The sequence below is a fragment of the Geotrypetes seraphini genome, chromosome 17 (genome assembly GCF_902459505.1).
Source record: "Geotrypetes seraphini chromosome 17, aGeoSer1.1, whole genome shotgun sequence".
NCBI lineage: Eukaryota > Metazoa > Chordata > Amphibia > Gymnophiona > Dermophiidae > Geotrypetes > Geotrypetes seraphini.
In genome coordinates, this window is record NC_047100.1 from 4,366,167 (window position 1) to 4,380,961 (window position 14,795).

Here is a 14,795-nt window from a genome sequence, read left to right on the forward strand (position 1 = left end):
GCAAGATCTGAGATTACTCAGAAATTCAAATTGTCTTGTCCTACGCCGAAAGGCATTATCTACATTGGCATACTAGGGAAGTCTCTACTTTTCAAAATTACTGAGTTTTGGAATAATCTTCCTGTTCAACTGCGCAATCTGGGCTCTTTCCAACTATTTTGAAAACATCTGAAAACTTGGCTATTGTCAAAGTTGTAAATTCCGCTTCTCCTCTTACTATTCCAAAATCACATTGTATTTGTTCTCTTTGCTAATTTTTGTAAACTGTGCCGAACTCTATTGTTTATAGAGAAGATGCGATATATAAGCCTAAGGTTTAGTTTAGTTTTGCTAACACTCAGATTGAAAGCCTCCAGCAAGTGCATTAGCTCCACTTTAAAGAGGCTTCTCCTAATCCTAAATGCCTGAACAGTTCAGGAACTTAAAAGCCCGGATTACATCAGCCTTTTCCAGAGAAGAATGACAGAAAAAAAGAGAAAGTCAGATTTTTCCATGTGTATGGGCACGATGGCAGGGTTCAAAGAGACCTTAGTTACTAAGACTTAACAAAGTAAAATTCTAACATAATGCTGCACTCTGGAAGAAAGCCATTCACTCAGCACTGGGCAGACCATGAGATTTAATCTGGTTCTCATTCAGCCAACCAGTGCCAGAAGAGCTGTGATGGTGGTGCTCAGATAACAACCAAGGGTAGATGGAGGGAGCCAGGTGTTGATCAACTGTGTCAACAGCTATGTGAAAACATTTTTCTACTCAGGGGCAGTGGAACAATTTTCTATTGGAGAGGGGGGGGGGAGCAAAAAAGCCAACCTCACCCCTGCCTTCTCCTCCCTCCCAAGCTACCTAAGTGCAGATGCTATATGGTAGAAAAGATTGGTAGGCCACAGCCTGCTAATCCACCCTATTCTGTTTTCTATGATTTTTCTAGGCTATGGAAGCTGAGACAGAAACGAATCTGGAAAGAAGCACCAGCGAGTTGCAGGTGAATGCTCACAGCACCGAACCTTACTTTTCCTCCATTAACATGGCACCAAGCAGGGCTGGAGACATATTTACTGGCAGAGTCCAACAGGGACAAATCAACAGCCTCAGCATGAGCTCTTTCATAGAGCCAGCTTGCTAAGGGTGTCTGTGCAGAACGTGGGGGGAACAATGGATGTAAACCTCAAAGCGGCAGGCAGAACATCGCTAGCACCGGAGTCACAAGTCAGAGACACAGCCAAGAGCTAAAAATCCACAGGTCAGGTACGTTAAGAGCCCAATTCATCAAGACTCCCCTCCACCCATCAGGCACAGAATGAGACTCGGGCTTTAAATGTTTAAACACGGGCACAAATATTGAGAATAACATAGAATTAGTGGCTTTTAAACAATATTTCCCAGCACAACATCCAAGGTGCAGCAATTTGCCTGTGGGAGATGGGTAAAGGCAGCTGTTCAACAGACTGATAACGGTCTCTTCAAGGCCACACAATTGACCAATTTAAGCCGTTGACAATGCAAAACCTGGTGGGTTATACTTACACAATGCCATATCAACTCCCTTTATCAAGAAACACAATGGGATTAACAAGGAGGGGAGGGGGGAAATGTGCTTCCTTCATTGTTTGTATCCATCTCTATATGGATAGAGAGCGAGGTAGAGACAGATAGATAGTCTAAAATCCAAATAAGAGGTCCAATAAAAAAACAAAACCAAAAACGAAACAACTGCTGAATTCACTGTCACTACACCAGAACGCCTCAATAAATATCTCCAGGGCCCAATCTTACAGTCTCCCTCCCTTCCGCACCACTCTCTTTCCTGAAATCCTTTACTCGTCAGGCACGGAGCATTTAAATTATAGCATATCTTTAAACAAAACTATCATTCTTTTGCACTAAACAACGTTGAAATGAAACATGGCACAAAACGTTGATGAAATATCAAAGCATTTTCTTCACTTAGCAGTCTCTCCGTTCATTTCTTGGTTTAAAATATTGAAAACACTTTTTTTTAACATCCTTTTTTTTTTGTTAACTTTTTTTGTTTTTTACTTAAAAACCCTATTTCATGTAAATTGTGCAAATACAGCAGTAACACTAGTGGCAGAAGGCCAGAGAGGTGGGGGAGGGGGCTGGTTGAGTACAGGAAGAAGAAAAATTGGCTTAGAAGTTAGTGCAGTCCTGTCAAGCCTTTATCATGTGACCTAGAGGGTGTCACATGATCATGGGGGTCCAATCATGCTTCTGCGCCCTTTGTAGTTGCTGCACGGGCTTCCTTACAGCCTCCTTTCTGCCGACTCCAGTCCTCGACAACCGTTCTGCAACATGTTTCCGGCATTACTTCTTGAGCCATTCTATGTGTTCTTTTTCTCTCTCTCTCTCTCTTTTTACATAGATACCTTTAGTGTTTGTGGTTTTTGAAGATTTTGAACGTTGACAGACCAAGCGCTGTGTGTCTGGTGCTGCTCCTGTTGACGGCCTCTCGTTAGGGAATCGTCTCACTCTTCAGCTGCTCAGAGCCATGGTGTCGATGACCTGTTCCAGCTTACTCCGTAGCCTCTGCCTCCGGGCTTGTTCATCTTTCTCCAAAGCAGCTAAAATCTGCCAAAGGAAGGGAGGAAGACAGAAAGTAGCATGAAAAAACAAGAAAGAAACAACTGGATAGTCTACTTTCTCTGTGTATTGTCCTGCTTAGAGTCTCAAAGGTGGGGGGATACACAATCAGAGATAACTTTATAGTCATTTTTACATACATGTGTTTACCTCTGACCCTGACTGATGTTACCCCTCCCCTTTGCAGCAAGAGTTACCCTCATGCCCCTCCCTATCTTGTGTGTCCTTCCCTGATTAATTATATTTTACTTCTTTATTTTGATTTGCATTCGTTTTCTCGTATAATCGTACTCACCTGTTTTCATCCTCCCATTTCAACCCTAATAAATTCTGATTTGCAAGCAACTTAGATAAATTGTATATTTGTGGCAGAGTAAATGAAACGGAAGGGTGAACCAAGTAGGTATAGATAGAGGGCTACTGCACAGGTCCTGGACCTGTTGGGCCACCGCGCAAGCAGGCTGCCGAGCATGATGGACCTCAGGTCTGACCCAGCAGAGGTATTGCTTATGTTCTCATGTACTGAGTACCTCAATGCATCAGGAAAGAACAATTTAAGCCAAAAAGAAGAAAACCGGGGTAAACAGCCATGCGCTACCAATGTTTTATTGGGATGGTTTCTCCAGCTCTGACTCGCTGTCCTTTCATAAAATCATTTATCACATGTGTTCTAGAGGGGCCTAGGCACCCCTTCCTATATGTCAAGTTAACTCTCCACAAGCACTAAACAAGATAAATGGCTTATTAAAAGAAACCCACTGAAACAATCAGTACACAAAAGACAAGGTACTGTCCCTTTCCCCTAAAAAAAAAAAAATCATGTCCTTAGTACAGAGAGCTTGCATTCAACAGGTTCCACGATCACCCTTCCATTTTCTTCTAAGGCTAACCTGCTCCCCTGGCTCTGTTGCTAAGCAACAAGTGGTGGTTCCATTTTATTCTTTTGATAAAGGCAGCAATTTGACCAAACACTAGAGCATAAAACCCACCGAGATCCAGGCGGCCTAAGTAACTCTGTAGAAGTGGAGAGCTCTACAATTATGCAGGGTGCACACACCGTGCCAGACAACGGCATTTCAGCATCAAGATCTCATTCTCTGAACAGGCCAGCCTCTCGGGCTCGGACAGAGTACGGATGCATTTCCTAGAGCTTCTCATCGACTGGAGGATACACAGAAAGTGTACAGGGCCTGGAGGGCAATGCTCCATCTAAGGATTAGCCGGGTGCGTGCAAGTTTTTTTCCTCATGTGAGCAACAAGTTAAAAAAAATGTTGTATGTGAGCAACAAGTTCTAAAACCCAAAACTTTTCCAAATTTTCAAGCATTTTTGTGAGCATAACAATTGCCCTACTGGGACAGACCGAAGATCCATCAAGCATAGTATCCTGTTTCCAACAGTGGCCAACCCAGGTCCCAAGTAGTAAAACAGATTTTATGCTGCTTATTCTAGGAATAAGCAGTGGATTTCCCCAAGCCATTTCAATAATGGCCTATGGACTTCTCTTTTAGGAAATTAATCAAACCTTTTTTAAACCCTGTTACGCTCATTGATTTCACCAGATTCTCCAGCAACAAATTCCAGAGCTTAATTGCACATTGTGTGAAGAAATATTTTCTCCGATTTGTTTTAAATCTATTAGTTAGTAGTTTCATTGTATGCCCCCTAGTCCTATTATTTTTGGAAAGAGTAAACAAGCAATTCACATCTACCCTATCCACTCCACGCAGTATTTTATAGACCATCATTATCTCACCCCTGAGCCGTCTCTTCTCCAAGCTGAAGAGCCCTAGCTGTTTTAGTCTCTTCTCATAGGGAAGTCGTCCCATCCCTTTTATCATTTTCGTCTGCCTTCTCTGTGCCTTTTCTAATTCCGCTATATCTTTTTAAAGATATGGCAACCATGCAAAATCTGTGAGCGACGCTTCTAGAATGTATGAGCGATTGCTCAGATGCTTAGGCGGAGTTGGGTTGGAACATGCATGGGACTCACATGCAATACAGCAATGTAAATTCAGTCCTTGTTGCGCAGAGGAAGTAGGCCTCTGTTTTCCAAAATTCAAAAAGAAGGAGTGGAGGAACTCAATATCATACCAAAAAAAACCCCCTAAACTCTCCACTGAAGATATCTCAGATGGACCATAGTATAACAGTAAAGGTAACGAAGGAAAAGTCAAAACCGAAAGTCATGACATGGGATTAGAACTGAACATAAACAAGATGAAGACCATGAAAGATAAAGATTTTGAGCTCGAAGGTGATAGAATAGAAGCTGTAAAGGATTTCAGTCTCCTGGGCTCTTTCGTAAACAAAGAAGCAACTAGCAGGGAAGAAATACTCTGCAGAATAGCACTTGGTCACTTTTCAATGAAGGCTCTCGACAAAGTATTCAAAGGCAAGGAGGCAACACTCCAAATGAAGATCAGAGTTGTCCGTGCGCTCATTTTCTCAGTGGCCCTACGAGCGTCTAACTTAATTGTTGAAATTGGTGTTAATTGGCACAGTAATTGACTACGTTGTTTAAAACCAATTAAAATGTCATTTTAAAAATGTAGGTGCCTACAAAAAAAAGATGTTGTAACATGTCCACAGAGCCGCCTAACAGCACCTAAGGTTATATTAGGCGTAGTTTACGCCGGAAATGACCTTAGGTGTCGCTAGGCACCTCTTTAGACATAATACTCATCAAACATAGGCTCCGGGAATATAGGCCTTCAGAACCCTAGCCTACATCGCTAGCGCCTATGTTTAATGATAGCCGTGACTCTGCAAACGGCGCCATAGTGTGATTGACACATGACTGGTGGCCTTTTTCTAGGCAGCTGCCGATGTAGGTGCCATTTGCAGAATCCGGCCCTTTGTGTTTTTCATTTGCCGATAATAATGCACAGTCTTTGCAAATAGTCTGCACGCTTAACGTTTGCTCTCATAACGACAAGCCCATATAAAACAAAAATTCCCGTGAACAACATGGGAGACAACATGAAATAAAAATTCTCCATCTCCTTATCCCTAACAGATAAAAGAGATACAAACACAATTCACTGTTTTCACACAGCAGACTTTTTCCAGCACTCCCAGAAACATAAAAAGCCCTGGAAACACAGTGCCACCCAAAAGGGATCAAACTAGTCTTTAGCTGACCCTATTGCCCCCTTCAAATACAGCTGAAGAATTAATTTGTTCTGCAGTCCAAAAAAATGTCAACTTTCTGAACGTACAGTGTTGAACCAGATCATAAGCTCTCTCCTAGAGTCAGAAAGCACACACAGGAAGATTCTTTAAACTTCATGATAAAATCCGAGGTCCCTATTGTAACGATTTCAAAAAGGCGAATCATTCTTAAAGGACCCCGCATGCAAATGAGGTTTGTGGATGTTCACGTTGGCTCGCTAAATTTACTTAAGTTGAGTCATTGGTGATAGCGATCAACGCATGCGTAGAATACACAGCATATTAAAAAAAAAAAAAAACACCACCAAATCGAAGCTCAGCAGGAGAGATGTCCAATCTCTCCTGCCATGTTCACACAACCTTTGGACACCCACCTCTGACAGTGGAAGAGATGCCCACTCCCTCCCACTGCACAATCTCTCGACACTACTACCCACAAAACCACCATCCCCCTTAGCAGGGAGGGATTCCCATTCCCTCCCACTATCGACCAATCTCCCCCCCCCAAAAAAAAACCACAAACGTCCACTCATGCCCCCGACGACCCCCCCCTGCTCCTCCCTACCTTATTCACAAAGTCCGGTCGGAAGAAGGATCCCCTAAATCAATTACAAAAACAAAGGTGCTCAACTTTCGGGGCGCCGACTTCGCACGTATGGGAGATCACGTTCATCAGACGTTACAGGACCAAGCAGAGACCGGCAATGTGGAAACTATGTGGTCGTACCTGAAATCATCCATACACGAAGCAACTAATCGCTACATAAAATCAGTAGATAAACGGCAAAGAAACAACAAACCCCAATGGTTCACTGAAGAGATCTCACTCCTCATTAAGGAGAAGAAAAAAGCATTTCTTTCCTACAAACGCACCCAGAGAAGAGAAACTAAAGTAGAATATAAGACCAGATCGGCAGCGGTCAAAACAGCAGTTAGGGAGGCCAAACGTCGAGTGGAAGAAACTCTGGCAAAAAACATTAAAAAAGGGGACAAATCCTTCTTTAGGTATATCAGCGATAGGAAAAGGAACACAGACGGTATAGTACGCCTTAGACAACCGGACGGAAACTACGCGGTGGTGGATTCAGAAAAAGCAGAACTACTAAATGAATATTTCTGCTCAGTCTTCACCTGCGAAGCACCGGGACACGGACCACAGTTGATGATAATACAAGACGTGAATGACCCGTTTCAGAACTTTGAGTTCACTCCTGGGGACGTCTACAACGAACTGGCAAGGCTAAAGGTAAACAAGGCCATGGGACCGGACAATTTACACCCAATAGTGCTCAGAGAATTGAGAGATGTCCTGGCAGAACCGTTGGCAGTGCTCTTCAATCTCTCACTAAGTACGGGGAAAGTTCCGTTGGACTGGAAAACAGCCAACGTCGTTCCTCTACATAAAAAGGGTTGCAAGGCTGAGGCTGCGAACTATAGACCGGTAAGCCTCACCTCAATAGCGTGCAAACTCATGGAAACACTAATTAAGTATAAAGTAGATACGATCCTGAACGAGGGAAATCTCCGGGATCCCAGCCAACATGGATTCACCAAGGGTAGGTCATGCCAGTCCAATCTAATAAGCTTCTTTGACTGGGTAACAAGAAGACTAGACTCAGGAGAGTCCCTGGACGTCGTGTACCTGGACTTCAGCAAAGCGTTTGACAGCGTCCCACACCGCAGGCTGCTGAACAAGATGAAATCTATGGGATTAGGAGAGACTCTAACTGCATGGGTTAAAGATTGGCTTAGTGGCAGACTTCAGAGGGTGGTGGTCAACGGTACCCTTTCTAAAATGTCAGAGGTGACCAGCGGAGTGCCACAGGGTTCGGTCCTGGGCCCACTCCTCTTCAACATATTCATTAGGGATCTGACTCAAGGGCTCCAAGGCAAGGTAACCTTATTCGCTGATGACGCCAAACTATGCAATGTAGTAAACGGCTATAATCTTCAGGATGCTATGGAGCAAGACCTGCGTACTTTAGAAAGTTGGTCCTTGATCTGGCAGCTGGGCTTCAATGCCAAGAAATGTAAGGTCATGCATCTCGGCAACGGAAATCCTTGCAGAACTTACACCCTGAATGGAGAAACTTTAGCCAGGACCACGGCAGAACGAGACTTAGGAGTAATCATCAGTGCGGACATGAAAGCATCCACTCAAGTGGAGAAGGCTGCATCTAAAGCACGGCAAATGATAGGCTGTATCAAGAGAAGCTTCGTCAACAGGAAACCTGAAGTCATGATGCCACTGTACAGAGCCATGGTGAGACCGCATCTGGAATACTGTGTTCAATTCTGGAGGCCGCATTACCGTAAGGATGTGCTCAGAGTTGAATCGGTTCAGCGGATGGCTACCAGGATGGTCTCGGGGCTAAAGGGTCTCCCGTACGAAGAAAGACTGAGCAAATTGCAGCTCTACACTCTCGAGGAGCGTAGGGAGAGGGGAGACATGATTGAGACATTTAAGTACATCACGGGACGGGTAGAGGTGGAAGATGATATCTTTCTTCTCAGGGGACCCTCGACCACAAGAGGACATCCGCTCAAGCTCAGGGGAGGGAAGTTCCGTGGAGACACCAGGAAGTACTTCTTCACGGAGAGAGTGATTGAGCATTGGAACGAGCTTCCAGTGCAGGTGGTCGAGGCACGCAGCATCTCAGACTTCAAGAACAAATGGGATACCTATGTGGGATCCCTACGAGGTCATGCCAAGGGATAGGGTCACTAGGACTGAATGAGCGGGTAAGTAGAGTGACAGTATAATTACAATTATTCTTTAGGGGGTCAGTAGATTTAAGAGGGTGGGTAAATAGTGTGGGCAGACTTGATGGGCTATGGCCCTTATCTGCCGTCATCTTTCTATGTTTCTATGTTTCTATCTGGTCCAGCTGGCAGGCCCTCCTCGTCCCAGGCCTTAAGTGCCTGGCCTTAGGCCACTCCCTGGCACATCTCAGGATGCACTGGGAAGGGGAAGGCCCACCATTTTGTAAGAGGAGGGCCTGCCAGCCAGAGCAGGTAGATGTCCTTCTGGGAGGGGGGTCGTTGGGGGCATGGGGACAGTTGTCAGGGGGGTTGGGTGACAGTAGGAGGGAGTGGGCATCTCTCCTGCTGCAGGGTGGGAGGGTGGGTAGTAGTGTTGTGGGATTATGCGACATGCCAGGAGAGAGGGGTCATCTCTTCTGCCGATCTTCGATTTGTTTTTTGGTTGGTTTTTTTTTCCCTTTTAATTTGCATGGGGGGTCTGAGTTGTCAAACCTTACTTTCTTGTCAGTGCCTGAGTCCATCAGCGCTCAGGCACTGATCAGAAATTAAGGCTATGACAGCTCAGACATGTTAGCAAATTTTAGTCGCAAAAGTGGCAGAGCGAGGTTAGAGAATCACTCAGCAGTATTAGAGAATCGCTCGGAGTGCTCATTTTAATATTAATAACCTCATTGTACTACATTTGCATGGCAGGATTGGAGACTGCTAGGAAACTCGGAAAAGACCATGGTAAGCCGTTTTGATAATTTGCCGCTAAAATGCTAGCACCGGTTTAGTGAGCATGTAAAAGGCACATTTTAGTTCTGAGAATCTTCCCCTTAAAGTTTGTGTGTGTCACAAAGATTCACAACCTGCCTCTTCTATTATTAATGACCTTTTTATCTTATGGCTTGTTCGAAAGCAGCGCTGGCAAAAGAAGCCCGCGACGGTGCACCAGAGCTAACTGCCTGTCACAGGCTAGAAGGAGGCAGTGCGGTGATTACAGAGATGGAAGTACACAAATGTAAATAAATTATGATTTCCACTCACAGTCAATGACAACACATTATTTCACCGAACAGCGAGAAAGATTATTCTCTCTCATTTTGCAGCAAACAGGAAGCAGTCTTGCTCGTCGTAATTGTCTTAAATGAACAAAAGCAAACAAAAGGAGCAGCTGCAATTTATTAATTCCCTTGGGAATAAGGAAAGGCACGCCTAAGAGCCTCAGAAAAGGCAAAGCAGCGCAGGGCTTCAGGGACGAGGAAGAGGAGGGGGTAGCCTGCGTTTGAGATCACAAAGGGTGCCCAGTTCACAACATGTGAACTAATGAGACAGGTACAGCACCCCGTCCTGTCAGGGTGCTTCAACCCTCTCCGCACCTTTAAAACCATTTCTAAAAACATAGAACGTAAGAGGTGTCCTACTGGGTCAGACCAAAGGTCCATCTCATTCAGTTCATTCTCCCAGGGGAGTTCAGAACAGTTTACATGAATTTATTCAGGCGCTCAAAACATTTTCCCCTGTCTGTTGTCCTGGTGGGCTCACAATCTATCTAACGTACCTGAGTCAATGGAGGAATGAGTGACTTGCCCAGGAGCAGCGTGGGTTTGAACCCACAACCTCAGGGTGCTGAGGATGTAGCTTTAACCACTGCACCACTCTAGAAATCAAAATATAGTAAATGTGAGCCAAGTATAGGACAATCAGGCCACTGTGACATCACTGATGACGTTGGCTCTTATTGGTAGAGTGAGGCATTAGGTCATCACAATCTCAGCTCTGGTTACATGTTGGAAGATCAGCTCATAGGACCTCTTATGACACAAGAGAAATGCAGGGTGTTTGGCACGGCGTCTAAATGAAGTTTCCACAATGAATAAGTCCTCCAAACAATTATAGTGAGAGGCAATGCGTTCCTAAAATCCCCCGAATATCCGGTGTGGATTGAAACGCCCGGACTCGGAGAGCGTTGGGAGACTTTAGTACAGATCAGCGTTGACCGTGGCTGATTCCACTTAAGATAAGTGTTGCCTTTTTTGTGAATTTATTCAGTCATAAGGACAACGGCAAAGTGTTTTTTTTTTAAATGATATTTTTGAATACGCACAGTTGATCTGATTAAAAAATTAATGGATGGGAAGGAGGAGTGAGCATAAATGATTATGAATAGAAATATACAGGATGTGGACTTGGAATGATATATAGATCATAAGAGGTCCTATAATTTGATCTTCCAAGATGTTATGATATGCTCACTTCTCAATATAAATAGAGTATTTGAGGAAAAATTTCAGAAGAAATTAACAATACATATAAATTCCAACTGAGTTCCCAAATAAAAACGGGAAAATAAAAACGCTTTCAGGAAGCGATACCCCATTTTTTCCTCTTGTTCTATCCTTCTCTTCTTCCTTTCCTTTTATTTTTATTTATACCATGTATTTAAAAAAAACTCTCCCTTCCTCTTTCTTTCCTTTGTCCCATACCCATTGCAATCAAGTCCATGTTTTGATCTCAATCCCCCTATTTTTATTTAACTTTTTATTTTTTATACATAATTTTAATATTTTAAATATTTTTTTTTTTACTTTTTATTATTGTAAACCGACTAGATACTTGTGATGGTCGGTAAATCTAAATATTAATAAACTTGAAACTTAACTAGTATAGAGGAGTTCCAATTGCAAGGTTTTTGCATTTGTAAGCAGTTTTGAAAAGTTTGGGGGAAATATTTGTTTAATCATCCTATTAAGCCAGTAGTCCTAAAGCAATTTCTTAATGTGGGTCGGATACAGATTTGAGGCTTTATTTTTGTGATATCTCTATACAAAGAATCATTTGTAAACACATTCCTTAATAGATGGAAAGTCAAATATCCGCGAACCCCGTGTAGGGCGTTTTCTATTAACAAATGGTCCAGCGGTGAATTGGGGTAGGAGCAATCCTCCTACGCACCTGCCTCACTACAGAAAAAGGCTTCCGTGAGTTCTCGTGACAACCTCACGAGACTGCCTTGAATTTGGCATAATCAGCATGAAAATGTTAGCACCCACTTGATAAAAGTATTCTCCATAGGTCCAGATTCAATAAATGGAGCTAAAAATTAGCTTCTGGGGAAGTGTGCTCTGGGCTGAACGCTCTTAACAAAATATTACTGCAAATTTCAACAGCCAAATTTGGACACGAGACCTTACACCACCTAAAATCTGATGTAAATCCTTGGCACACAACCTGGCCGCACTGCTCCCAAATTCTACAACACTGTGTGTAAATCTTTGGAACACCTCTGAACTGCCAAAGCTCCTCACATACCTACAGTCGCTTTTGGGTTGCACGTTAGAGCGGTGGTATTCAACCCATTCCTTAGGGACCACCTGGCCAGTCGGGTTTTCAAAGTCTCTGCCATCCACATTCCTTGTGGATATCCTGAAAACCCGACTTGCCAGGTGGTCCCTGAGAACTGTGTTAAGAGGATTTGGACACAGATCCTTATAGAATAGTATCTAGCCAGATCGGCAGAAAAATCCAAATTAGAGTCACAACTTGGGGAGCCCATTTCTAGAATGCAAGGGATGGTGCTTAGGACACTAATCAATTTTGTTGCTTTCCCCTGGATCTCCTTCAACTTCTCCAGATCCTCGCTGCTCTAGGAGGCTCTTTACTGGCCAATGCATCCCAACAGAAACATGTCAATGTTGTGAAATCTTAGGCTTGAAGGTTCATATTGATCGATAATGGGACAGAAAGGTAGCATAATTCAGATTTCCAGAAAGATTATCTTCTCTCTGTTGACAACCCTGCTTGTTAAAGCAGTGTGTCAAACTCTACAAAGATGACACTCCACCCCCCAACAAAGAAAGAGGGTTTTCCAAGTACCTCATCTCTATACTTGGTGATATACGAGTAAATCTCATGCAGTGCACTCAGGCTGTTGAACTGGCTAAGATGTAACCGTGACTGCTCTGCCAAGTAGGCGCTCATATCCTGGTCACTGATTGCTGGCATTTTTGCGATATCAGCATAATACCTAGAGCAAGCAGAAAAAGAAAAGGAAAAATGATGCCTGTTAGACACTGGAACGAGATCTTGCCTACAGGCAGGAAGTTTTTCTGAAACTAGCAAGGAAGCCAATGTAAACAATAGCATTAAATCTAAAGAAAACCCATACATACTGTAACAATACAGCATTTTAGGATCCTTGGAGAAGTCGAGTACACATTGCAGACTCGTGAGCACACAGCCATTAAAATACAAATTCAATAAATACACACATGAGTCTGTTCATCTCCTCAAACAATTCAGCTCTATCTTGACTTGGAACTCAATAGGTTATATGTCTCGTTTAGCTTTGTTTCTTAAAATTTGAAACAACAAACCACACAAGCCATATCAAAGCAGCTTAAAAAAACAAACAAAATATAGCTATCAAAATACAAGGAGTAGTATTTAACAAAGAAAAGGCAAAAAGAAGGCAAAGAAAAAAAGAGAAAGAGAACCGAAACAAATGCATGAGTGAAAGAGACATACTTTAAAATTTGCATCAGATGGCTCAAGTCCCAGTTAGAGGAACTGGTCCAAACAATATAAAGCACATGAGATCACAACAGCAAAAAGGGTGTGCTAATTCCCCCCTCCACCCCTTTAACAAAAACGTAGCATTTTTTTTTTTAGTTCGGGCCGTGGCAGGAAAAGCTCCGACGCTCATAGAATTCCTATGAGCTTCGGAGCTGTTACTGCTGCAGCCGGCACAAAAAAAACTGTGCTACGGTTTTGTAAAAGGGGTGGGGGGTGGGGGGTATGCACTAAAGTTAACCAGGTACCAGTATGAACATCAGCCAGTGCCAGGTTAATTTCCAGATGACTGTCGATACCTGCAGCCAGACATGCCCAGCCCCTGAATATTTGGGGTCAGCTGTGAGCGGTTCCAATGCCACATACAGTTGTGGGTTGACCGCTGGTATCGGTGGGTATAAGATTACAGTCTGAGGGTGCAGCAAATCAGGGTCACAGGACAACCCCATATTTTGTTCAGTTTCAGTTTTTAACCTTCAAAACCGTTCCGTCAACACTCAGAGCCCAGTAAATGCAACATTCTCCCCCCCCCCCCCCCGTGTTTAGTCAGTCCGTGATGATCTTTGTACAGGGGACACTCACCTTTCCACCCAGCTCTTGTAGTTGGGAATATCCTTGGCGTAGAGCAGTTTGTTGGAGGGAGAGTCCTTGCCCAGTTTGTGCTCTGATGTTGAACAGGAGTCCATGAAGGTCTGGGCCACCACCGAGAGGCAGGCATCGGTAATACTGTTCTTGTGAATGTCAAACACAAACTGGGGGTTCTTAATCACATTCACCCAAAATCGCAGAGGTAGACTGAAAGAAAGAAAGAAAGAAAGCAACCTAGAATGAGATCAGTGTGCTCAGATTGGCCCAAAATTAATAAACGGTGGCTATTAACAAAAACCTGCTGAGACCCTCTGCAACAGTAATAATTAGAGTTCACCTTCATAATCGTGAAACAAATTTCTGAGCATAATCCACGTATTTCTCAGGAGGTGAGGTTTAATAAATCATGATTGCAGAAAGTGAAAAAAAATCCATCATTAAAATAGAACATGACAGCAGATAAAGACTGTATGGTCCACCCAGTCTGCCAATCCATCCCCCTCCTGCTCAGCCTTTCGATCCCTTCCTCTCAATCAGAGATCCCCCGAGATCCCTGCTTTCCTGAATTTAGTGGTGTGGAATCCAGGTTATTCCACTTTAAAGGAAATAAATAGAAAAAAAAAAACAAAAACAAAAGAAAGACAAATAAGATACCACCTTTTTTATTAGACTAAATATCCTCCCTTTTATGAAGTCGCGTCAGTGTTTTTATTATTATTATTATTGCCGGCCGCAGTGGTAAAAATCTTGACCCTCATAGGAATTCTATGAGCGTTGCAGCTTTTACAGCTGTGACTGGCAATAAAAACTCCTAACGTGGCTTAATAAAAAGTGTGGGGGTGGGGGGAATATATTTTTTGGCAAGACTTTGAAAACATGTCGACAAATATCAATTAAGAACGTATCACCTTATATTCATTCCTTTTGTTTTACACTACTTTTTTAAATTTCTGTTTATTCTTGAATTTAGATACCACTCTTATCTCCACCACATAACCACGTAAGGTGAACTGCATAGGGACAGGACTGCATTATACGTGGTTCTGTGTACATGGATTGGGTAGTGAATGCATGGAACAGCCTTCCCAATGTAGGTGGTAAAAATGAAAAATATATCTG

The 14,795-nt window shown here is 43.2% G+C and overlaps 1 protein-coding gene across 4 annotated transcripts in view; it reads right to left on the minus strand.

Moving 5' to 3' along the window:
• Positions 1-2,005: 2,005 nt before the first annotated feature.
• The window catches only part of PLXNA1 (plexin A1), a 529,295-nt gene continuing 516,505 nt past the window's right edge, over positions 2,006-14,795 (minus strand). For all 4 annotated transcript variants that reach the window (XM_033926178.1, XM_033926177.1, XM_033926179.1 and 1 more), the window contains 3 exons: positions 13,671-13,883; positions 12,393-12,543; positions 2,006-2,586 (listed from right to left, as the gene is read on the minus strand). In XM_033926178.1, coding sequence (XP_033782069.1) covers positions 2,491-2,586; positions 12,393-12,543; positions 13,671-13,883 — 460 coding nt within the window. In that variant the 3' untranslated portion in view covers positions 2,006-2,490. The remainder of the gene's footprint in view (positions 2,587-12,392; positions 12,544-13,670; positions 13,884-14,795) is intronic.